At 37.3% G+C, this 25900-nt stretch overlaps 4 protein-coding genes across 4 annotated transcripts; 1 reads left to right on the top strand and 3 right to left on the bottom strand.

Annotated features, from left to right (window-relative positions):
* The first annotated feature begins 15770 nt into the window (after positions 1–15770).
* LOC125590387 lies at positions 15771–17027 on the top strand. The gene is made up of 2 exons (XM_048763942.1): positions 15771–16254; positions 16312–17027. The coding sequence occupies exons 1-2, from the start codon at positions 15771–15773 to the stop codon at positions 17025–17027; spliced, it is 1200 nt and encodes a 399-aa protein (XP_048619899.1).
* Positions 16086–25181, bottom strand: LOC106451486. Its single transcript, XM_013893417.3, has 2 exons — positions 20605–25181; positions 16086–16242 (listed from the first exon to the last, which is right to left on the bottom strand). The coding sequence occupies exon 1, from the start codon at positions 21451–21453 to the stop codon at positions 20701–20703; it is 753 nt and encodes a 250-aa protein (XP_013748871.3). The 5' UTR covers positions 21454–25181; the 3' UTR covers positions 16086–16242; positions 20605–20700.
* LOC125590386 (uncharacterized protein At4g04775-like) lies at positions 17375–17797 on the bottom strand. Its single transcript, XM_048763941.1, has 2 exons — positions 17669–17797; positions 17375–17599 (listed from the first exon to the last, which is right to left on the bottom strand). The coding sequence occupies exons 1-2, from the start codon at positions 17795–17797 to the stop codon at positions 17375–17377; spliced, it is 354 nt and encodes a 117-aa protein (XP_048619898.1).
* On the bottom strand, positions 18387–20682 carry LOC125590385. The gene is made up of 5 exons (XM_048763940.1): positions 20605–20682; positions 19823–20527; positions 19282–19622; positions 19138–19216; positions 18387–19067 (listed from the first exon to the last, which is right to left on the bottom strand). Exons 1-5 carry the CDS (start codon positions 20680–20682, stop codon positions 18387–18389), a joined length of 1884 nt encoding a protein of 627 aa, XP_048619897.1.
* Positions 25182–25900: the final 719 nt, after the last annotated feature.

Below are 25900 nucleotides of genomic sequence, written 5' to 3'. Positions count from 1 at the left end.
ATAATAATAATAACAACTCAAGAACTCTCAGCCCTTTTCTTTATTGAAAGAATAATATGACCAAAACAGAAGGGAAAAACAAAAGCAAAAATCAAAATCCCTGGAACTACTCTTCGGCGTCAAACTCGCCATCCTCGAACTGATTGGCCGCGCGCCTTGCCTCACCGCCCAGTTCATTCACCTCAGAAGGAACTTTCGCAAAGAACTCCTCCTGCAGATCTTCCGATATCTGAGGAAGGTCCAGCTTCCCGACAGAGAAATCCGACACCGCCATCACATCGAGTTCGGACCCGAGCTCAACCTCCTTCTTCTGAAGACGCAACAATTCATCCGAAGCCAACAGGTTATCGTTCATGATCTCCTTCAGGAGATCTATATAAGCCATAACTTTTTTGAGATGAGCTTCACAGTCAGTTGCGGCCTTCTCCTTCAGAGAAATCAACACATCCAAATAGCTGTCGGCCAAGGCTTTCTTAGCATCATAAGTTGCGCGACGAAGATCATCAGTGATTTTGCCAGCGGAAGACTCGATCTTCGCCTCCAAAAAAGAGACCTGCTCGAGGGCCGACTTCCTCTCGTTACTCACGACTCGCAAACGAGCCTCGAGCGAAGCAGCCTGATTTCCTAGCTTTATGGCAGCAGCCAGCTGAGCCGTGTTAGCACGCTCTAGATCCTGAGCATTCTTCAAACCAAGCTTTAGCTCCCGAACGACCTTTGTAATCTCGTAGAGCTCGTCGGAGCGCGGAACATCCTGCAAACGCCTCTCCAAAGTCACTGCGAACTCGTTGTTAGCCTCCATAGCCTGAAACATGACGAATCAGCACAAATAAAAATGGATTGTGGATTCGATATTAGGAGAATCAAAAGGCCAACCTTATCGTACGCAACAACCATTTTAACATAGGCGTCACACTCTATCATGTTTTGGAGAGAAGGAAGCGGACACCCGGCCGGCTTAAAATGCCTGACCAGATGAGCAACGCTGTCCGGATCTTACGTAACCGGACAATCCTTGGAATGAGAAAACTGCCAATGAAATGGCTTCGCCACAATCCTGTCACCCGAGACACCAGGACGATGATCAGCACCAGTCACTTTTGCCTTCTTCGGAGGACGGTCTCGACCTTCCGAGCCATTCGGACTGTTCCAGCTCGTACGAACCTTTTTCTCCTCCAAGATCCTTCTCCTCTACGCAAACGGGAGCACGAGGAAGTCAGCTCTCCTCGCGAAGTACTTCTGTTAGCTCCTCGCTTACATCACCATAACGAATTCGTTCTGCGCCGACACTCCCACTTCGGCCGCGTAACCTCTCGGACTCACAGAGACATACTCTTCTCGACGACATATAAAAAAAAGAGAGAAGCCTCGTTCAAAACATGGAACCGATACTAATAAAACAAGACCTTTTAAAGGGTAGAAGCCCCACATGATCTCAACAAGAAAGGGGAATAAAATAAAATAAAATATATTCCAAAAATCGTAGTTATCCATTCAAAAGTAAAAGAAATATCAAAGACAAAACAGAAAAGATCGCTCAGATCTGATAAAAAAAAAGTAAAAAGAAAAGAGACAAAAAAATTTAAGAACTAGCTCCTTCGCCGGAAGACGAGCTCACGGGTGCATCATTGACAACCGAGTCCTCAGAGATTTGAGGAAGGTCGAGATCTGCCACCGACCAATCCGGAACAGCAGCCAAGCTAGCAGTAACTTCACAATCCCTCTCCATTTCTTTTAGACGAACGATCTCTTCATCTACCACTAGCCCCTCATTCTTGATCTCGTTCAACAAATCAAGATTAGGGACTACCTCGTGGAGTTGAATATCGGCAGACACCTCATTCTTTTTGTCAACCCACCTCTTCTCCAGGGAAGCAAGAACCTCTCGGAAGCCATTGGCGACTTCACGACGAGCAGCACGAGAACCCCTACGGATGTCTCGATCACGACCTGTTTCGAGCTCCGTGACCTTGGCCCTAAGAGCGGCGACCTCAGTCTAAAAAGCTGCCCTTTCACGATGAGCCCTCTGCCATTCATCTTTCAAGAGCATCGCCTCTCCCGTCTTCTTCCTAGTTTCTTCTTTGGCCACTCGGAGATCCTCCGTAAGCCTCTGAACCTCGGCCTTTCCTTTCTCCACCTCACCCTCATTACGGAGAGCACGAATGCGATCCTCCATCGTTACGGTAAACTCGTTAAAAGCTTCCACAACCTGGAATTAACAAAGTCAATACCCCGACATTTCCAGAGAAAAATACGTATGTACATACATAGATCGGCAAGACGAACCTTGGAACTCGCGGAATCCACTTTGACATAAGCCTCATCCTCTCCGGGATAAGGCTGAGAAAGATAAATAAGGACGCCTTGATCCATAGACAAGGGACCATCGCCTTCAAGAATGAGCTTCCAACCTTTCAACTTTCGACCTGAACGAGACGACTCGGGTATGGCAGCCTTCGATAATCGACGTCGCTTACGACCCACAACGACGGAATCGTCCTGAGAACCGGGACTCAAGGAAACAGGAGACTGACGTCCACCAGGGGCACCTTCATCATCCGAATCTACAATCGAAATTGGAGGAAGTCCGCTGACGAACTTGCCCGCTGACGAAGTTCTAGAGGTACGAAACGACGACCTTCTCGCGAGCTGCCTCTCCAACCTATCGGAAGGAGGAGGATTTCTAGAAGGAGCCTCTACCTCCTCCTGAGAGTGCTCCGCTTCATCCTCAGAAGCACCCGCGATCTCCGGGGTGACACCCGATCCGCCCGGCATCAAGAAAGCAGCTCGAACTCGAGAATGGTCAAAAGAGGAACAATCTGAGAGACCTCTCCGGAGAGATCCGATTAACCCCGAAGCCCATCGGTCATATCTGATCTCCTCGAATGAACTAGAACAAACGAAAAAGAAGACAAAATCAATCAAGAGCTATCCGCGCATGCAAAAATTAGGAAAAGCAAAAATACCGAAGAGGAGCTCACCTATGTCCTCAGCCCAATAACGGGGAAGCCTCGAGAATTCAAAGCTTCCCACTGACGCCTCATCGATCCTGAAGACAAAAAACTCCTCTCGCCAGTTCTGATCACGGTACGGGACGCCCTGTATGATTTGACGTCCTGGACGGGGAGACATAAGAAAGGTCCCAGGGTTTTGGTTGTTTTGCTTCATCAGAACGAGGTGACGAAGCTCGTCGAGACCAAACAATAGACCTTCTTTGCAAGCCTTGACCAGGAGTGCCAAAATATGCCTCAAGAAATTGGGGCATATCTGAGTAAGCGATAAACCTAGCTCCGCCAAAATATTAAGAATAGGCTCCGGGATCGGAAAGAACAGACCACATGTCTCAAAGAAGGAGAGATACGCCCACCGTATCCGTCACAAACAGCGTCTGGAGACTCAGACGTAGAAGCCAAATCAACTATGACGGCCCGATCGACATCGTGAACGGTGTAAAGCTCCTCGAGCCAGTCAGCCTTGATCGTCGGAAGAGGACAAAAGAATGATGGAGCCATCTTATCAAAATTCGGCAACTAAAATACTTTGATCGCAAAAGGAAGAGAAAGGACAAGACTGAAACAGAAAAGGAACACTCTCGGGTACTTATAAGCCATCGTAAGCCCTAACGGGTCTATCGCTAAGCCTGAGAAATTTAATGATTCACCCTAAGGTGGCGCATATAGCCGTTACACCCATAAACCAAAAAACGCGCGCGAAACAATGTACAAAATCTATGTTAATCATCTCTCTTCGTTCAATCCGAAGAAAAGAGATTGTGGGACAAATGTTGGACCCAATTTTGGTCAACTAGGTAATTGGGCCTAAGTGACTTGGGCCGCGCGACCAATGAAGAAGCCCGACTCCAACGAGCAAGAAAAGATCGATTCGAAGAACCGGAGATCGCGGAGCGGTTACGGAGATCGCAGATTCACTCCACTATAAGAAGAGATTGACCGTAGACAATAGAGGGGACGTTGAAAAACCCTAGAGAGAGCTACACATACACATCGACCTTATTTTCACCTAGCTTTAAGTCTTTTCTCTTATCAATCTCGTTTGCAACGCTCGATCTCATTTCACTTATTGTATTCGATCTCATTCATCAATAAAATCCATCTTTGCCTACTGGAATTTGATTACATCGTTGTGTTCTAAAGATATCGTTGCCTACATCATCTTTTCTTCTCCAGATTAAACTCTCGATCATTATCAAATACTTAGTGTGGATTTTAGGATCTACAATATGCATTGCATTTAATAGAGAATCAATTTTTAGATTATGAATGATATTTTTATGTCTTTATTATTTTGTCGCAGATTAACTAATACATTATATGTTTCGTTTACATGTGTTTTCAGATAATTAAAATACATGGATCAAGATTCTTAAAAGTACAAATTAATTGCTTCCTTACGATCTTATAGAAAACTAGTTATTATAGTCGATAATATATGAAGTAGTTTAATAATGATGCCAAAATTTTATTAAAAATAAATGAAACATGACTTTCTAGGGTGATCCATTTTTAAAAACATTACACATATATAGAAGTTGTGACTTCTATTTTAATAGAACAGATAACCGATTCATGAACTGGAATAAAATTATGATGACTAATTAATCTAAAATAAAATTAGGGAGACTGATATCACTTTTTTCTCTTAAAATAACATATCACACAATATTATTAAGGAATTAATTTTTTTGTGTATCGCTCTTACTTAATTCATAAGAGTGATCAATCACAAGAACATATGAAATTATTATGTATAATGCCATAACCAAGTTTTAATTTATCATTTTACTTAATAATATTTGGGAATATTTTACATTAATACAAAAAGAAAATATCCATAAATAAAATTTGAAGATATATATATATCCTCAGAACTTCCGAGGATTGGACCATCGGAAATTTCCTCGGAATATACCGAGGAAGTCCTCCCTCGGTATATTCCGAAGAACTTTCCGACGATCTAGTGGTCCTCGGAGTTTCCTCGGAAATTCAGTTCCTCGGAATTCCGTCGGAAATTTTCGAGGGATTTCCGAGGAAAAATGAATTTCCGAGGAGTTATTTCCGACAATTTGTTTCGTCGGTATATCGTCGGAATAGCCTTATTCCGACGACATACCGACGATTTTTTCCCTCAGTATGCCGCTGTTTTCTTGTAGTGTGTGTGTGTGGCTTAAAAGTTTTTTCTTATTAAAAAGTAATTTAGATATTTGTTTTAAAAGAAAATCATATTTTTTAAAAATACTACCTCAGATAATATATAAATATTACAGTAATTCATGAATTTAACTAAAATTATGATTAATACAGATAAACTTAGCTAAACTAATACCAATTGAATAATGTTTTTCCTATTTATTTCAAAATAACATATAAGAAAGTATACAGTTTTTTAAAAAAAATTACAAGTTTAAAACAATTTTGTTTTTGAGCCTAACTCGCTAAATTCAGATTAATTTTATTCATGGAATTTAGTTCATTCCTTCATCTTGAATTTGTAGATATATTTTTGTAAAACTTTGTATAAACTGAAATAGTCGCTAACTGAGAGTTTGATTCCATCAGGTAGGTTATGTTTGGCTCCAATAAAGTGAATTATAATTATAATCTCTAAAAATTCAAATCTAAGGTTAACTTTTACCAAAGTTTTCAAAATAACTATTTTCATAAAAATTTAATATTATTACTCATGAAAGAAAAAAAATTATCTACAAAGATCGTAGAATACCAAAAAATTGAAAGAATCTACTGTACGATTGACAAAAAAAAAAACAAAAGTTATCACATATATTGCAAGTAGTTGATCACCATATCTAGATATTATAGGATGATGTAATTGTTACCGGTGTTAAAAAAAAAGAATCTATTGTAAGATTGAGGAAAAACAAAGGCTATAAAACAGAGTATGGAAAGGATGATGCAAAACAAGAACATCATGACAAGCCGTCATCCATTTATGTAACCGTTCGGAAACTTCATTTTGTTGGCTGGTGAGAGATGTGATTCGATTTCGATTCTCAGATGTATATATATATATTCCCATTTACATTTGGGATTTTAAAATATCTTTATATAATTGCAAGTATCTTAAACATCTGTAAAACCAGCCCCATGAACTCGTGTGATAAAATATATACTAGAAACCCGCTCCACCGGGCGGGTGTTTTTTTTTTACGTAATGTAAATAAATATTTTTACACCATTATATAATCTATAAAAATGATAATAAAATGGTCACAAAAATACATTACATAATACATATATTGCTGTTACATAATTCCACTAATAGTAAAAGTAAAATTATTTATATAACTGTAAATGTAAATATCACGCGAATATTTGTTTTTATTTGACTGATATCATTTTTATTTTCCCGATATTGAGTTGGCTAGTGGTAAAGGAAATGCTACTAGCCTTTCATTGGTCGAGTTTGATATACGTTGGAAAAAATTATTTACAACATTTGTGTTCCCTGTAAAAAAGAGAAACCACTTTTTCATTTTTTAGAAATATACTTTTGTTTTCTATAAATAATATAATATATATATATATATTCACGTATTATGTATTTTTATTATGACATTACGCATAATAATTAAAATATATATTTTTAGTTTATGTGTGTGTTTTCCATAAACTAAAATTTATATGCGAAAATAATATTTGAGATGTTTTGATAGGTGTTTGGTCTTAAATTATAAGTTTTTCTAAATTTCCAACCCGTTATATAAGTAGTCTTAATTTTTAATTTTTCAACCCGATATATAAATATTCGTCATCCATTTTTAACACTAAAATATTTATATTATACTTATTAAAATGAGTAATTTGTTAGAATGAGTAATTGCATTTCTTGTATTCATATTATTATCAAATTAACTTTATATATGTAGGATTTTTATTTTATATGAACTTTTTTTTAGAACATTGTTATCTTATCTAAATGTTTTTCTTTACATACAAAACTTGAATAATATTCTTTTGAAACTTTCTTTATTACAATTTTCTTATAAGAAAAATCTTAGGTGTTTTTAATTTTTTTAATACTAATACTTAAATGTACATGTTAGTACCAAATCTAATATTTCAAATCCTTACTAAAGAAAAATAATTTAAGGTAAAATTCAATTGAAAATATGTAATATCATACGTAATTTAAAAATAATTTTCTAATAGCATTTTAGTTATATACATCTAAAACAATATCGTCAATTAAATAGATTAGTCAAATTGGTTATTTGAAAAAATTAATTAGGTCCAAATTTAGAATTATCAAGTAAAATGGATCTTTTTTAATATGTTCTCATTATTAAGTTTTTATTCCCAAATACTGCATATCCTTTAAATTTTTTAAATATTGTTAATTGATTTTATTAACAATAAAATTTTGAAAAATGTAATAAAAATTATTAAATAGTTAAGTATAATACCCACAAATTTATGGAAAGAGATTTTCTGCTTTACATATTAAGGTTTATAGTATTAATATGCATTATGTGTAATATTTATCATGAAGTTGTTGTGGAATAGATTTAAGAAAACAATTTATTTAGATTTAAGTTTATTTATTACTTTAGTTGTATTGCTTTATAAATAAGTTATAAGTTTTAGGGTTATTTCTTATTTGTACTTCTATTTTAATAAGATAGACTTTAGCATTGAACTTGCCACTTGTATGCTATCCTAAAGAAAAACATTTGACAGGAATTTGTAAGCTTTTAGGAAAATGAATATCTCTTACATCTTATTTGGCATTTGATCACAAACAATGGTTGATTATGAATAGTTTGGATTAGGGCTGGGAATCGAACCAATTCGGGTTTCTGTTCGGGTTCATTCGGGTTTCGGATTTTCGGGTTCATGAATTTTAGCCCCATTCAGATATTATAAAAGTTTACGTCGGATTAGGTTCAGGTTTGGTCAGGTTTGGTTCGGGTTTAGTTACATGTTCAAGAGCCGGTTAAACCCAAAATAGTTTCGGTTTCAGATATTAAATCGGGTTATCCATTCCAAACATATTGATTTGTACTTGATTAAACTCAATATATCTAATATTTTCTATTAATTTTTATAGGTAACTTCCTCAAACCATATTGTTGTCTTTTAAGATAATTTTGGGAGACTCGTTTATCAACCAAACGAGTCACTTCTTTGAACTATATGTAAAAACATTAGACATATCATGACAAACCAAAGCCTTGTGCGAACAAGAATCACATTTCATGTAAACAAATTAAATTAACAATTAGTAACTCTATAAACCTACGAAACACCATTTAAAATTTTAAAAGCATTGTTTAAACTTGAGAAGCAAATTTATTCATAATTGCACTTTAAATGCAATTTTTGAAACATAAGAACATTAATATTAACCAAATGCCAAATATATATATTAAACTTAGTATTTGAGTTAAATTTCTAATAGTTAAATATTTTAGGTACTTAATAATATCTTAGTGTATTTTGGATATATATTAGGGACTGAGATCGAGTTTGGTACAAATTATTTTTAGGGATTTTGATTTTTTTTGTTTCATTCGAATATCCATTTGAGTTTGGGTTCGGATCGGGTAAAATTTATAACCCAAAATACTGTAAAACAAGATCCATTCGGTATTTATGTCGGGTTCGGATAGGTTTGGATTCATTTTTATCGGGTCAGGTTCAGTTCAGATTTTTTGATTCTGTTTATTTTCCCAACCCTAGTTTGGATGCCACATTATCTTATACATTACAATTCATGTTGATAAATTTGGAAAAAAATCTTCTAAAATTTTGAGATCTTACTTTTAAATTCACATCACTTGAATTTGAGATACATGACACAAAAATTAAAGGCAAAATTGCCAATATGGAACTAAATCTGTAAAGTATTGTCCCCTTAGAACTAAATTAACTTTTCACACATTTGGACAGTGACTACCCTTTTTGTATATAAAAATTCATAAGATTTTTTTTACAAAGGAAAAAAATATGGAAAAATAGTTAACTTAATGTAGATAAGCATGTGCATGTGAGAAAAATATTTTTGACATCAAAAGATGTTTACATAATAATTTGAAAAATTGGCTAAATGTGCTAGTTAACCATATCTGCCATCTACGGCGGTTTAGAATACGTAATCTGAAAGAAACACAATGTTCTAAGGCATGTAGGCTGCATATTATAACGGAAACGTATACAACTAGTAAGGCAGAATATGAAGTTCACGATTTCCTCTATGCTCTATATTTCTGGTAGATTTAAAACACTAAACAATGTCATCTCATCAACCGCGCTAGAAAATAAAATCTAAATCATTCTTTATTATAAACCACGCAAGAAAATACAATCTACAACATGTCTTTATATGTATTGTAGTAGTATATAACATCATATTTATTATTCTATTTTCTAAATTGGTAGAATGCAAGTTCTATAACGGTTAGTAAACAAAATCCGGAAATCTTGGTAAAAACGGTTATGAAATATTCTCTAAATCTTTTAAACATTTTGTTTTCCTTTTTTAATTGTTATTTTTCCTAAATTGGGGTCTTCTTCATCGTTGTCTAACGATTTCTTTTTTTTTTCTTCTTCTCTAATTTTTTCCTATCTGAACTATGGATTCACAAGAAGAGGTTGAATGGTGTGACAAAGAGAAGACCAATGGAAATGATGTTCGATTTTCTTTGGTGGATTTTGTGAAGGAGGGTCAACATTTTATTTCGAAAACGCTTTTGAAGGCAGCATTCGAAATATGTGCAATGAAACATAATTTCGACTATAAGCTTGTCAAGTCGGATAAAAAAATGTGGTACATTCGTTGCGCAGATGATGATTGCAGCTGGCGTGTTCGTGCAGAGGGGTTACCTGGTTCATCTTATTTTATCATCAAAAAGTATGTACCTCATCATTCATGTGCTGCATCCAAAAGGAAGGTGTAATGACCCTAAATGTAATGACCCCAAAAAAAAAAATTTGACCCAAACTATCCCCAAAGGCCATTTTGCCTTTCTTTAAAAGAGAGAGAGAGAGAGAGAGAGAGAGAGAGAGAGAGAGAGAGAGAGAGAGAGAGAGAGAGAGAGAGAGAGAGAGAGAGAGAGAGAGAGAGAGAGAGAGAGGAAGAAGAGGAAGGGAGAAAGCTCACCTGAGCTCGCCGCCGGAGCAACCGTGTGCCGTGACCACGTTGAGCTCGTCACCACCGTTCGCTGCAGCTTAGAATCGCCGGAAACCGCCATGCAGTTAAGCTTAGTTTCGTCAGTTTAGTAATTCGCCGATAACTCTCTAACCGTTGTGAATCTCGTGCATCCAACACCATCATCGTGTTCCTCTCGTCAAGACGAAGCCGTAGACACCAACCACGCCTCAATCGGAGCCCGGACGAAGCCACACGCGCCTCCCGAAGATTCGCCTCGGCGAGCGCGTGAAACACACGCGCCGCCGCCGTCCGCCGCAACTCCGCCGCCGGACCACCGTTCTCCGCCGCAACTCCGCCGCCGGCCCACCGTCCTCCGCCGCAGCTCCGCCGTCGCCGCCGGCCAACTTTCCGGTAAGCCACCGCCGGATCTCCGCCGTTGCCGCCGGTGACCGCCACCGGTGACTCGCCGGAGACTCGCCAACTCGGCCGAGTCGACCCGGTGAGTCAACTCGGTTGACTCGGTTAACCGGTTGGTTAGCCGGTTTAAATTGATTTCAATTCGGTTAGGTTAAACCGGTCGGTTAAAATCAATTGGAAATCGGTTAGGATAAACCGGATTAATTAATTAATTAAATAATTAATTAAATAATTGATCTTTGACCACCGGGTTGACTTTTCCGTAAATACCCGTTTTAAACCGTTCGAAAGGCGTTCTGACTCGAAATTTCGATCTGATTTCAGATTTGGAGTCCATTTGAGCAGCTGGAGTTCATATATACCACTTCTCTTCATTGCTAAGGTGAGGGCTACTCCGTTAAATCCCGAGCTAGTTTAGTACTACCATTATGGAAAGTTTAGTTTCGAAACATGGATCCGTCTCTTTGAATCGAGTCTGTTTGAGAGTCTTGGTTGTTCGTTATTGATATTGATTGTTAAACCGGAAATATGATAATAGAGGATTCAACGGTTGATTGAAATGATTGCTGCTAAAAACTGTTAATTATATATATGTATATATGTTAGTCCATGTGTTGAGATTGCGGGGTGCATAGGTATCTGCACTAGGCCGCGGAATTTGCGGGGTACAGAGACGTTTGTACTAGGCCGTGTGATTGCGGGGGCACATGACGTTTGTGCTAGCTACGCCTTGTTTGAGAGTTCGCGGGGTACGGAGATATCTGTACTAGGCCGTGTGTTTAGCGGGGTACAGAGACGTATGTACTAGGCCGCTTGTTTGTGGAGATTGCGGGGGTACAGAGTGGACTACTGTACTTACGACGCTGTAGAGTTATATATATATATTTATATCCTTATGAGGAAATGCGGTATGTTATTATCGCATTGGTTGTAGCGTGTCTAGTCCACTAGACATATGTGATTGTTCTGTGTGGTGTAATAGACACCGTGTTTGCTTCATGCTAGAGCTAGGCCTACATAGTTGTAGTGCTATGAACTGAGTCAGTGGTTTGCGGTTTAGCATCCCATACCTCACTGGGCGATTCCCCTGTCGCTCACCCCTCCTTCTTTCCCCCTTTCAGGTGAGACCGACGAGCAGGAGTGATTATACCGGACCGGTGCTTTTGGGCTTTTACTACTATTGGGCTTTTGGGCTTCTATCATTTTATCGCTTTTATCGTTATCGGGCCTCTAGGCCTTTGGGCTTTTATCGTTTATGTTATTTCGTATTTCGGACTCTCGGTTTATGTCGTACTTTATGTTTCAGATTTTATTTTATATTATGGAATTCAAGCGTGGATGTTGACTTTCAAATATTTATATATGGATATTTCAGATATTTGTACTTATCGAATTATTTTTACTATTTCGAAAGTTCAAGAGTTTACTAGGACACTTGCTAGTCTCAGATTGTGTGCCACTACCGTGGAAGGTGAGGCAGTTGGCCTCGAGGCTGTGGAGCAAGCAGATTTGTTATGGAAAGTGCGTAAGGCTCAGGATGCTGATAAGGCTTTGTGTAAGCAGATCAAGATTGAGAATATTGGATATCATACAGCTTCGAGTGGGATGTTCATGTATCGGAACCGGGTTTGTGTGCCTAATGATGAGTTGTTAAAAAAGGAAATCTTGCAGCAGGCACACCACTCGCGTTTCTCTATTCATCCAGGAAACACCAAGATGTACAAGGATCTCAAGCGTTATTATCATTGGCCTGGCATGAAGAGGGATGTTGCTTCATTTATATCGCATTGTCAGACGTGTCAGATGGTCAAGGCCGAGCATCAGGTGCCTAGCGGGTTATTGCAGAACCTGCCACTGCCAGAGTGGAAATGGGACATGGTAACTATGGATTTTGTGACGGGGTTGCCAACCACCTTAGGTGGAAAGAATGCCATCTGGGTAATCGTGGATATACTTACCAAGTCAGCCCATTTTCTAGCTATTAAGAAGACGGACAGAGCTGATCAGTTAGCACAGACTTACATCAGCGAGATTGTGAGATTGCATGGAGTTCCTGTCAGCATTGTATCAGATCGAGATACAAAGTTTACGTCCGAATTTTGGAGAGCCTTCCAAAAGGCGCTTGGGACGAAAGTGCATATGAGTACGGCTTATCACCCACAGACAGACGGTCAGTCAGAGAGGACGATTCAGACTTTGGAGGATATGCTTAGAGCTTGTGTTTTGGATTGGGAAGGGAGTTGGGCAAAGTACCTACCCCTAACGGAGTTCGCCTACAATAATAGTTATCACTCGAGCATTAAGATGGCACCATATGAGGCCCTTTATGGTAGGCCTTGTCGCACACCGCTTTGTTGGACCGAAGTGGGGGAGCGACGTGAGATAGAACCTGCAATGGTTCAAGAGACAGTTGAGCAGGTTGAGATGCTTAAGATACGGCTTAGGGAAGCCCATGACCGTCAGAAGAGTTATGCAGATAAGCGGCGTAAAGATTTGGAGTTCCAGGTTGGCGACCTGGTATACCTGAAAATGAGGACATTTCAGGGAGGATCTAAGACTCGGAAGCTGAAGAAGCTTAAACCGAGATATATGGGACCATATCCCATTTTGGAGCGAATTGGAGCAGTTGCTTACCGATTGGATTTATCCGAAGAGTTATCAGATTTCCATGACGTGTTTCATGTTTCTGTTTTGAGGAAAGTCGTGAGAGAACCGGAGCTCATTTTGCAGCAGCCGCCCAGTGACCGTGTCAGCCAGTAGAGCTATAGGATCGCCAAGTGAGAGCAGATGATGGTATGATGACTATGTTGGTCAAAGTTCGTTGGGAGAGAGATGGTATTCAGGAGGAGACTTGGGAGTCCGAGCCCCAGATGAGGATTGATTATCCGGAGCTTTTCCGGGTTGACATTGGGCATGACAGCTTATGAATTGAATTCGGGGACGAATTCCTTGTAAGTAGGGGAGAATTGTAATGACCCTAAATGTAATGACCCCAAAAAAAAAATTTGACCCAAATTATCCCCAAAGGCCATTTTGCCTTTCTTTAGAGAGAGAGAGAGAGAGAGAGAGAGAGAGAGAGAGAGAGAGAGAGAGAGAGAGAGAGAGAGAGAAAGAGAGAGAGAGAGGAAGAAGAGGAAGGGAGAAAGCTCACCTGAGCTCGTCGCCGGAGCAACCGTGTGCCGTGACCACGTTGAGCTCGTCACCACCGTTCGCTGCAGCTTAGAATCGCCGGAAACCGCCATGCAGTTAAGCTTAGTTTCGTCAGTTTAGTAATTCGCCGATAACTCTCTAACCGTTGCGAATCTCGTGCATCCAACACCATCATCGTGTTCCTCTCGTCAAGACGAAGCCGTAGACACCAACCACGCCTCAATCGGAGCCCGGACGAAGCCGCACGCGCCTCCCGAAGATTCGCCTCGGCGAGCGCGTGAAACACACGCGCCGCCGCCGTCCGCCGCAACTCCGCCGCCGGACCACCGTTCTCTGCCGCAACTCCGCCGCCGGCCCACCGTCCTCCGCCGCAGCTCCGCCGTCGCCGCCGGCCAACTTTCCGGTAAGCCACCGCCGGATCTCCGCCGTTGTCGCCGGTGACCGCCACCGGTGACTCGCCGGAGACTCGCCAACTCGGCCGAGTCGACCCGGTGAGTCAACTCGGTTGACTCGGTTAACCGGTTGGTTAGCCGGTTTAAATTGATTTCAATTCGGTTAGGTTAAACCGGTCGGTTTAAATCAATTGGAAATCGGTTAGGATAAACCGGATTAATTAATTAATTAATTAATTAAATAATTAATTAAATAATTGATCTTTGACCAGCGGGTTGACTTTTCCGTAAATACCCGTTTTAAACCGTTCGAAAGGCGTTCTGACTCGAAATTTTGATCTGATTTCAGATTTGGAGTCCATTTGAGCAGCTGGAGTTCATATATACCACTTCTCTTCATTGCTAAGGTGAGGGCTACTCCGTTAAATCCCGAGCTAGTTTAGTACTACCATTATGGAAAGTTTAGTTTCGAAACATGGATCCGTCTCTTTGAATCGAGTCTGTTTGAGAGTCTTGGTTGTTCGTTATTGATATTGATTGTTAAACCGGAAATAGGATAATAGAGGATTCAACGGTTGATTGAAATGATTGCTGCTAAAAACTGTTAATTATATATATGTATATATGTTAGTCCATGTGTTGAGATTGCGGGGTGCATAGGTATCTGCACTAGGCCACGGAATTTGCGGGGTACAGAGACGTTTGTACTAGGCCGTGTGATTGCGGGGGCACATGACGTCTGTGCTAGCTACGCCTTGTTTGAGAGATCGCGGGGTACGGAGATATCTGTACTAGGCCGTGTGTTTAGCGGGGTACAGAGACGTATGTACTAGGCCGCTTGTTTGTGGAGATTGCGGGGGTACAGAGTGGACTACTGTACTTACAACGCTGTAGAGTTATATATATATATTTATATCCTTATGAGGAAATGCGGTATGTTATTATCGCATTGGTTGTAGCGTGTCTAGTCCACTAGACATATGTGATTGTTCTGTGTGGTGTAATAGACACCGTGTTTGCTTCATGCTAGAGCTAGGCCTACATAGTTGTAGTGCTATGAACTGAGTCAGTGGTTTGCGGTTTAGCATCCCATACCTCACTGGGCGATTCCCCTGTCGCTCACCCCTCCTTCTTTCCCCCTTTCAGGTGAGACCGACGAGCAGGAGTGATTATACCGGACCGGTGCTTTTGGGCTTTTACTACTATTGGGCTTTTGGGCTTCTATCGTTTTATCGCTTTTATCGTTATCGGGCCTCTAGGCCTTTGGGCTTTTATCGTTTATGTTATTTCGTATTTCGGACTCTCGGTTTATGTCGTACTTTATGTTTCAGATTTTATTTTATATTATGGAATTCAAGCGTGGATGTTGACTTTCAAATATTTATATATGGATATTTAAGATATTTGTACTTATCGAATTATTCTTACTATTTCGAAAGTGACGGGTGTCACAGAAGGGTTCTGTTCGGACAGCTTCAGCAAAAACAATTGGTACTCTGGTTATGCATATGTATGAAACTGCTAAAGAAGGGCCGAGATCTAATGATATAGTCCAGTATATGCGTTGAGAACATGGACTTGAGATATCCTATTCTTTGGCATGGGATGCACGTGAGTATGCAATCAACAAAGTGAAAGGCCTTCCAGAGGAAGGCTATGAAAAAAATTCCCAAATACTTGCACATGATGAGGGAAGCTAATCCAGGGTCACACACGTCTTATGAAAGGGATTCTGAAGGGCGATTCAGATTCCTCTTCATCTCCTTTGGTCAGAGTCTTCGCGGTTTCTATGTTGCAATTCGGAAAGTTATTGTTGTAGATGGGACGTTCTTGAAGAGCAAATACAAAGGGGTATTACTGGTTGCTACTGCATTAGATGGAAACTCTAATTTATATCCTATTGCATTTGGAATTGTCGACTCAGAGAATGACCTTGCGTGGAACTGGTTTATGAGACAACTTAATGCGGTCATTGCTGACGAGCATAGTTTAGCTTTTTTGTCTGATAGGAATTCCTCGATTGCTAAAGCTATTGCTAACGTGTACCCGCAAGCTCATCACGGAATTTGCATTCACCACTTGCTGAATAATGTCGTAACATATTTTAGTGGGAAAGGTGTGGCTGGTTTGGTTGCAAAGGCTTCTAAAGCTTATCGAGCTGCTGATTTTCGTAAGCTATTCACTGCTATTTACTCTATTAGTCCTGAAATTTGAAATTATCTAATAGAAGCCGATGTGAGGAAGTGGGCTCGTTGTCAATTCCCGGGTTACAGGTATGATATCAACACTACTAACCCTGCGGAGTCGATAAATTCTGCTTTGCGTACGCCTAGAGAGTTTCCAGTAATACCTCTAATGGACAGCATTAGGGAAATGATGACTCGATGGTTTTTCCAACGTAGAACTTTAAGTTCTAAGCACTCGAAGCCACTGACCATTGCTGTGGAGAAGAAGATAGACAGAAGGATTGAGAAGGGTAAAAAGTTTAAGGTCTTCCCGATTAGCGATGACAGGTTTTTGGTTCAAGGTGACACTTTTGACTGCATGGTTGACTTGGTCAGACGCACGTGTTCTTGTGGGAAGTTTGATCTGATGAAAATCCCATGCAGGCACGCCATAAAAGCAGGCTTCAGTGTTGGAATACAAGCACACACACTCACAGACGACATATACACTACTGCGTCATGGCGCACGGCTTATGAAGAAAGCATAAATCCTATTGGTGTCCCTGAAGATGCTTGGACTGTTCCATCTCATGTGGAGCAGACGAAAGTCCTTCCTCCAGAGTCTAGACGAGCTGCAGGTAGAAGAAAGAAACGCAGATACGAGACAGCCGAAGATAAGATCCGTTCGTCACAAGGAAATCAAGGCTCTAAAGGTCGCAAATGTAGCATATGTGGGATTCGAGGGCACGATAGGAGAACATGTGATCGAGCAATATAGGATACTCAGTTCGTTTCATGCAAGCTTTGTTTATGTTGATTTATGCAAGTTATGTTTCCGGTTTTTTTTGGGTTACTATGTTTCAGACTTTATGCAAGTTCTGTTTACGCAAGCTTTATTCATCTTGATTTATGCAAGTTATGTTTCAGAGACTATCAAAGTTATGTTTCAGCTTTGTTCATCTTGATTTATGCAAGTTATGTTTCACATTTTTTAGGATACTATGTTTCAGAGACTATGAAAATTAGGTTTGTTTGATAACGTTGTTCATAACACGACAATAAAACTGGAAATCAGATTGGCTCAATATTTGAAAATGTAACTTGAATCAGAGAACCATTACAATATCAATCACATTTGGACCAGAGACATAACAAACTGAAAAGGGTTCCTACGCAACCTACATCAAGCGAATGCTTATGGTTCATAACTTCTTCCTGCACTGTCTTCTTCATGGAAATTCTCAGATCTTCAATTTCCTCAGCAACTCTCGCCTGATGCTCAGACATCCTTTCAATCTCATCAAGCAGAGCCTCGTCCACCCACTTAAAAAGATGATTTTCTTTTTTTCTCTGTTTCAAAACACAAAACAAATCAATTGACATATAGAAGAATATGAAGTAATGAATTATCAGATTTACCTGTAAACCAATCTCACATCTGAAGAATCGTCTGTATGGGTTCTCTTCCGTTTTTGAAACATAAGTGACAATCTTCTTTCCACACCAGCATCTGGAAGGGATCGCTCCATGGTATTTCGTGTTCGTCATTCTCTTTTGAGGAGAGATTTTTTAAGAACAAGTAGGAGAAAAAAACACCGCAAGATGTAGTGTTTGTGGCCGCTTTATGATCTTATATAAGCAATATAATTAGGGTTTACAATGTTTCTAATCGGATCGGCACATATGGTCAACTTGTATGTGTTTTCATTATAAAGATTTGTTTTGATTATTATGAATTTTTCAGATTACTAATGATTGTGTTGATAAATTTTGGCACCAAATAGATTGTGGTATTTTAGTGTCATTTAGGGTATAGGTTTGAAATCGTTTGTCTTCTTTAGTGTCATTTAAGGTATAAGGTTTAATATAGTTTGTCCTACTTTAATGCCATTTAGGGTATAGATAGGTTTAGATTTCGGTTATGTTTTGATAAGAATTAGGACATCGCATATCAATCATTTAGGGTATAGATAGGGTTTCATATTGTCACCTAAAAAGTAAAGAGAAAGCAACTTCAAGAGTCAAATAAAACAGTGAAATAAGGTAGTAACTAAAGGAGTAAAATGGTAACTAAAAGAGTCAAATAAAATCACCAAATAACAATATACTTCCTACACAAGTCATAACAGAAAGAATTTTATTCAAGTTCCACTAGAGCACTTGAAATTGTCTTCGGGGGAGTGAATTTTGCCATCCTTTCAATAAGGACAGGATCAATAGCAGCTTCCCATAGGTCATAAGCAATCTTCTGCCGCGCTTCACGAATGTTGTTGTCATTCACCAGGGAAAAGTCCAAGCCTAGAAGATGGCATTCAATGTGCTTCAAGGCATATACTCCACAGTCACTGCTACTTTTGTTCAATAAGAAGGGCATTGAGACGTAGGAGACGGTATACTGCTTGACTTGATACTGTCGACTCTTAGAAGACTGAATGGCTTTGACAATTCTAGGGATGAGAACTGCAAATGGCTCCACTGCACCGGGGTGTCTCAGTCCCTCACAGTCAAAGACCTCTATCGACCGAGTAACAAAGTTGACGCACATAGAGATCCAGTGCTTACCAACATTTAGGGGGACATACATGCGGTTAACATCAAGATCCCACATTAGTCTTGTTCGTCCGTGTGCTGGAAGTTCGCCAATGCCGTACTGTTGTAGCAGTCCGCCCACTTTGAATTTCTTCTTGTCCTTCTTATACTCGTTGTAAGAGTTCGTAATTTGATTACTGAACAAGCATGTCATGAAGGCTACTTTATTTGGAAACCATCGCCGCAAGGAAGTCCTCTCAGTGAATAACCACATCATACCATCAATTTCCTATGCATAATTTGATAAAAGAATGTAAGTTTGTGTACACAAAATAAAAAGGAACAAGGTAATAACTGACCTTATTCAGGAGCCACTCTGAAGGTCTGACACGAGATACTAACTCATTTGTGAGCATAGATGGTCCAATTTTTAGTTCTCTGCATTACGAAATTTAGTATCAAAATGGTAGAATTGTTAAAAAAATTTAAAAATATCAACTTACTTGAAAGTTTTGGTCCAGTCAACAAGTTTGCCCCATAATGCCTCAGGGACAAACACTAGTGAGTAATCGGGATCATGTATCCGGTCCTCAAGTGAGTCCACGTCTTTCAGAGTAGGTGGTCTCCAATCCGCAGGCTTAAACGAAGACAGTGGAGTGGCAAAGTCAGCTGGTTCATCACCATCCAGATGTTGTGAAGGATCAAAACCTTTAACATGAGATGCTTGAGAAAGGTTTCCCATGGCTTCTTGTAAAGAGTCTTGGGTCCCCTTATCTACACATCTCGCTGATTTGGTCAAATTCTTCAAAAAATCCATCATTTCATTTTCATCAGTTTGAACATCCTGTTAATAAAAACAAGCATAACATTAATACTAAAAAGACAGTCCATAGCAAAATATAAAAAAGTACATTACAAAATAGTCAATCCCACAAGTCATCATCATTAGTTCATACAAGCCGATATATTACATATTACAATACAAGGACATTACATCAAAAGAGTCGACATAGCAAAATACACAGAGCTTCATTTTTTGGTTACCTCTCTTACTGGCCGAGGGCTACGACGAACCGGAGGAGGATCCACATTTGCAGATGCCTTGCCTTTTCCCTTTGCTGCGGGAGGACCCGTACTATGAGATGATGGTCCTTGGTCTTTTCCAATTGTTGCTGAAGGAGAGAGAATCTCAGATGTGTTGCCTTTTCCCACTGTTTCCGATAGACCCTTAAGCTGAGAGACTTGTTCCTTGAGTTGAGCCACCTCATTGGCAACGTTGTCAAAACGCTCATGTATGTCCTTCTGCACCACTTCCTTAAAAGAGTTGAAAGAAGCGGTGAACAAACCTTCAATGAAGGTCTTCATTTCACTAGAGACACCACTGTTGTGTTCAGCCGCACGTTGACAAAGCAGTTGTTTCTTTCGAGACTCGGCACCAGGATCAATTAGCTTGCGCTTGCCTCTTTTCGCAGTAACAGCCGGTTCCCCTGCAACTACAGTCGGTTCCTCTGCAACAGCTGACGGTTCTTCTGCAACATCAGCCGGTTCATCTTGTTCTGAATCAGAAAGGTCCATATGTGCAGGCAAAGACTCAACTTCCCAATCGAAATGCGTCCAGTCTTGTTTCGCATTGATCAATTCAACAATACGACCAACTCTTTCGTCCTTCTTTTCATCTTCCCTAAGGAACTCAGTATCAGCAATCACATCGAAATCACCAGTAGATGATATAAATGTGAACAGCTCTCCCTGCAAGAACAAACAAAACACTAAGCTTACATTGAACATTTATTGAACTCAATATTTAAAGAAGAAATATCAGTTACCTTATCAAAGTGGGACTCTAGGCTGGTGATATCTTGGTAGGATACTTTACCACTACCTTTCCAATTCCTACATCTCATTTTCTTCACGTTTTTTTTTTATTTTTTACCCACCATAGAACCAATGTCTGGAATTGCCTCCATAATCCATATCTGAAACGCATATGAGAATCCATCCAACACGTAGCTGTTCTTCGTATGCACATCTTCTCTTGCTCTGAGTATTGATGCAATCAGCTCATCATAAGCGCGAAGACCCCAAGGATACATCCTCAATTTCTCAAAATCCATCACCAAGCGGATGTATTCTTGAGGGATATACACTTTCCAATCCTTAGCCATGAGGAATGATTGTATAATGGACAGATACACTAACCTCACTCTGTCCACATACGACCACTCGTTACACACCTTAAGGAGCTCATCCCTTATAGTATATAAGTTGATCTTCGCATTGGTCTTCAGCGCATTAGCCCAGAACCCCTTATCATTCTTCCAGTTAATGAAGTCTACGTCGGGTTCCTCTTTGTACTTCAATCCAGTCACAGCATAAAATTCTTGCATAGAAAACCTAAGAGGCCTCTTCGCAAAAATAAACCACAGCTCGTGAAGCTTGGAAACCCTGAGCTGCTTGCACATGAAGCTGTGAATAATCTTCCCTGAGTAGATGAGGTTGTTCTCTATGATCGCCAGAAGAGGCCCGAAGACAGGGTCTTTCAAAACTTCCTCATACTCATCTTTCAGAGCCACCTTTACCGCCTTCAGAAGCGTCCTTCTACATGTGTTGTTAATCTTATCCATCTGCGTCTCAGCACCTTCTTGAAGAATGCGTTTAGGAAACTGGTGAGCCATTCCTAAAAAACATGAATTCCATAAGTTAACAGCGAACCAAATATAACCATCTCACATTTAACTAGTTTTTTACAATTCAAAACTACTTAGAAACACAAATCGAAACAAAATATAATCAACTAGCAAATGTGTTTACCTCTAAAATAAAACAGAGTCAAAGCTACGCACCAAATGAATAACAAAAGACTACACACTATCGACAAATTCAATTCAAATAACAAACTCGATCCCAAAACAAGTATGTAAAATCGATGTCTAAAGCATGTCAAAGTCATTAGCTTTTTCAAGTCTATTATGAATTCTAAACCTTAATAAAGCCGATACCAAACAAACTAGAACTCAAAATCACCTCAACAACAAGCCAATCTCACACCCCACTCAACCACATTCCGCCTCTGAAAACCATAAACTTGTTTCGATTTGTGTTTTAAACTAACTCTCTATCTAGTACAATTTGTAGTACATGCAAATAAACATAAAGAACAAACAAAAAAAAAAGCAAAATCGTAACGGGGATTTCAAAGCCTAACCTTCAAATTGTCAGAACCGAGATGAAGGAAGAGCAAAAGAAAACAACTGTGAAACTAATCGTCCTTAATCGGGGAGGAGAAGCTACTCCCAAGCTTGAGCAGCTTCGATCGTCGGCGGCGACGGAGATAAGAACGATAATCTAACCGGTGGCACTAACAGAGGAAATACGCAAGAAGGAGGAGGGAGAAGCTATGTGACTCCTCGTTGAAGCTCTCCGACGAACCAAGAATCTCAGAGGCGGAAGGTGTCGCCGGCGAGAAAGAAATCGTCTCTCGATTGGGAAAGAGAGTCGGAGAGAACGGGACCGAGAGTTGGGAAAAAACTGCCTTATTTTTATTTAATTAAGTATTTCCTTTTTAATTCATATAGTTTTTAAAATTTTATTAATTATATTATAAAGAAAAGGACAAAACAGTATATTCACAAAGTATTAGTTCTAAGGGGACAAGAATTAATTCTATACGGACAAGGTTAGAGAATTTAGTTCTAAGGGGACAATACTTTAGAGATTTAGTTCCATATTGGCAAATTTCCGAAAATTAAAAGAATAGCCCGCTTTTGTAAGTTATTTAGAAATATCAAAATCCTGAAAGAAAACTTCCTTTAACTCAATAATCATTCATGTACGACAAACGCAAAATTCAAAAAATGATAGCCTAGCACGCAGTGTCAGGAGTCAACTGTCTTACGTCGTTTACATGGATGTGGAGTCATCCGTTTGGTCTACAGAGTCAATATGAGTCTGTTTATGTTGATGACAATACAAATAAAAATATGCATCAAACATCCATTAAATCAATTTTCTATATTTTCATTATATTTCCCGAGAAAATATTTTCATTATATTAAATAAGGAGACTTTTTAATATTGAATTAATAAAAATGACGTTAAAATATTTATGTAATAAATGAGTTTGATCTATAATTTGGGTTTTATATAATATATTATTGTTATATATTATGAAAGTTTTGAAAACTAATGCTGAATTAGTTATAAGAAAAATTAAAATTCTCTTTTATAGATATATTTAAATCATGTCATTTATTTTTTAATAAATATCTCAGTAATTAATATACTTCAAATTTTTAGTTTATTAATTAAATAACTTTAAAATATAGTGATTCTGTAAAATATATTCCATCATACCAAAAGTATATCCACAATTTTTTGTTCAACCGACTTTAAATATTCAGTAACTTTATTATATTTTATATCTTTCCATTCGATGGTTATGATTATACAATAGTACGTAATATTAAACTAACCAAAACCGTATTATCGGATTTACAAAGGCACAGGCTCAGTCCCACAATCTTATAGACTGGAAGCAACAATATTTTCGGACTTGTTATTTGAATATTTTTAAAAGGAAAAAAATCAGAAGAAAACGTGGCCACTGCCATTTGATCCCAACCAGAAAAACTCGACCGATAATCCGAACCAAAATAATAATATACCCGAACTGTTATAAACATGTCTGGATAACCGAGCCAGATCGGTTATAACTGATATCAAAACATACATATATAATCCTAAATCTACATTTCTTAATCTACATTTAGTTTAGCCGACTTTATGCAATTGGTTAAATTTTTTTATTTCAAAGCTAATCCAAGTTAAATATAAAAGTAAACATAATGATAAAGTATACACAAATTGTTATAAAATATTGAATATTCAACATTATTAATTATCATATATATATATATATTAAACCAGAATAGGTAATTTCTAATTTCGTAGTTTTTTAAATGATTTTTTGTAGATTGTAAATTAGTATTATGGTTACTTTAATAAAAATATATATTCTATATCTTAAGATTCTGGACCAGATAATAGATGACATGTATTGTAATTATTTTAATAATTTAAATATAATTTTATAATGACTATAAAAATCATTCACACGTTATTTTATGTTTGGAGTAAACCTATTTTAGAGTAGAAAATAGAGTGATGAACAAAAAAACAAGTTATTTTATGTTTGGAGTAAACCTATTTTTCACTATATTATTGAGAAATATAGTATCATTGAAGTATTTTTACTCTAAACTATATTTTAAAGTGAAAAATAGAGTGTGGTTGGAGATGCCCTTAGCACGTATATTAAAATTGTTTTGCGATAATATATAAAGAATGTGTTGACATCAATACAATTAAAATAAAAGCACAAAGTTGGACCAAATTTGCTTCTAAGTAAAAAAATTTAAAATACTATATAATATAATTAACTAGGTGATTTTACGTGTTCATGCACGAGTATAAATATTTATAAAGTAAATATATTATAATAGTTTTAGTAATAATTTGTCTTAATTTTTTAATTATTCTCTTATTTATATATATTGTAATCAATATAAATAGTTTATTTTAAATAACATTATGTTATTTTAATTAGACGTATAATTTTGGATATATAATATTTTAACTGTTTGGTTATTATTCGGATATATTAGATAACATTTACTTATCTGATTCAACTACTATACTTTTGTTATACATATTAAAATTTTGATTAATTTTTTATTTTGATGTAGTTTGATTCATTTCTTAGATTTGTAAATATATTTTAGCAAGATTATGTATAATTTAATATATGTTGTTGTGAAAATCAAATAGTAAAAGTAAACTAAAGTGTTGACCGATTCAAAATTACATAAATAAATATAACAATAATAGTCTTTTGAAACCTTATGCATAAGTTAATACAAAATACATAATTTTAATAGTTGGTTAATATATTTATAATTTTAATTGAGAATTTCATATTTGTTTAGTAATATGTTGAGTCGTTCTATAATTTATATGTATAAAATATTACTATAAATAAAATATTTTATTTTATTTTCCGTTTGACTTTGTATAAAAAATTTAGATTGGTTTAGTTACTCACTTTTTGGATATATAGTGTTACATATAATCAGTAAAATTAAAGTATAACTATTTTTAATCTAACTATTATATTGGTTTAGTTACACACTTTTTGGTTCTTCATCATGGATGTATAAATATATTTTTGATTTTTTTTAGAAATTTTTTATATGTTAATTTGCAAAAGAAAAAATGAATAAATAAAGTGAAGATAGGTACAAAATTGCATAAAAATATAACCGATAAATTTAAAAAATGAAAATTATTTCTTTACTTTAATATCAAATTTATTTTTCTAAGCTTTCCTTTTTATGAAAACACATTATATATATAATATTTTTGTTTTAAGATTTATAAATAATTTATTTATCACATATGTTATTTGAATAATATAAAAGGGAAAATTAAAATAAATTTTATTCATTAAAGGTATCTTAGTTTATTTTATTTAAATTATTTTGTTATATTTTGAAAATAGATTTATTAAAATAAAATTCTTAATACTTTTAAAATATATATTTTGTTGTTTAAGATTATCTTTTATAAAATCAAGATTATTTTGTGAACTTTCCTTTTTTATGAATTACAATATATATAAAATATATTTTCGTTTTTATAATTTATAAATTTTCGTTATTGTATGGTTATTTGTAAAAATATATAAAAAAGAAACATAAATAAAAAAGAAAAGGTTTAAAGGTTTCTACACCCATGTCTAGGGTTTGAATCTCATACTATGCAATTTCTTATAGATTGCACATTACATGAGGTTTAGGTTTCAATTCGCGGATAAAGTGAATTATTAAATAATTATGCAGACTACAGAAGAAAGACTTTCAAATGATCTTCAACATGGTGCAAGTAAATCTGGCCAGGTGTAGATCTTCACAGGATGGCTCAGGTGATGCAGTTAGGCAATGATCTTCATAAGGACAGTAGTATTGCCGGTTGTCGAATCGTCTATGTAATATTTCTCATAATTGTAATATCATAAAAAAATCAGCGTTAAAAAAGGAAAAATAAAATAAAACAAATATTTGATAA

This window comes from Brassica napus, chromosome C7 (assembly GCF_020379485.1).
Source record: "Brassica napus cultivar Da-Ae chromosome C7, Da-Ae, whole genome shotgun sequence".
Taxonomy (NCBI): Eukaryota; Viridiplantae; Streptophyta; class Magnoliopsida; order Brassicales; family Brassicaceae; genus Brassica; species Brassica napus.
Note: the sequence above shows the minus strand (reverse complement) of the source record. Positions and strands in the feature narration are given on the sequence as shown.

What these genes read in the sequence shown, in the direction of transcription:
- LOC125590386 (XM_048763941.1), bottom strand. Translation starts at nt 17,797, where the DNA reads ATGACGAACACGAAATACCATGGAGCGATCCCTTCCAGATGCTGGTGT. An exon ending in GATGTGAGATTGGTTTACAG is followed by an intron (nt 17,600 to 17,668) that starts GTAAATCTGATA and finishes GTTTTGAAACAG; the next exon opens with AGAAAAAAAGAAAATCATCT.
- LOC125590385 (XM_048763940.1), bottom strand. Translation starts at nt 20,682, where the DNA reads ATGAGATGTAGGAATTGGAAAGGTAGTGGTAAAGTATCCTACCAAGAT. An exon ending in TAGAGTCCCACTTTGATAAG is followed by an intron (nt 20,528 to 20,604) that starts GTAACTGATATT and finishes TTGTTCTTGCAG; the next exon opens with GGAGAGCTGTTCACATTTAT. An exon ending in GCCCTCGGCCAGTAAGAGAG is followed by an intron (nt 19,623 to 19,822) that starts GTAACCAAAAAA and finishes TTTTATTAACAG; the next exon opens with GATGTTCAAACTGATGAAAA.
- LOC125590387 (XM_048763942.1), top strand. Translation starts at nt 15,771, where the DNA reads ATGAGGGAAGCTAATCCAGGGTCACACACGTCTTATGAAAGGGATTCT. An exon ending in TTATCGAGCTGCTGATTTTC is followed by an intron (nt 16,255 to 16,311) that starts GTAAGCTATTCA and finishes ATTATCTAATAG; the next exon opens with AAGCCGATGTGAGGAAGTGG.
- LOC106451486 (XM_013893417.3), bottom strand. Translation starts at nt 21,453, where the DNA reads ATGGCTCACCAGTTTCCTAAACGCATTCTTCAAGAAGGTGCTGAGACG.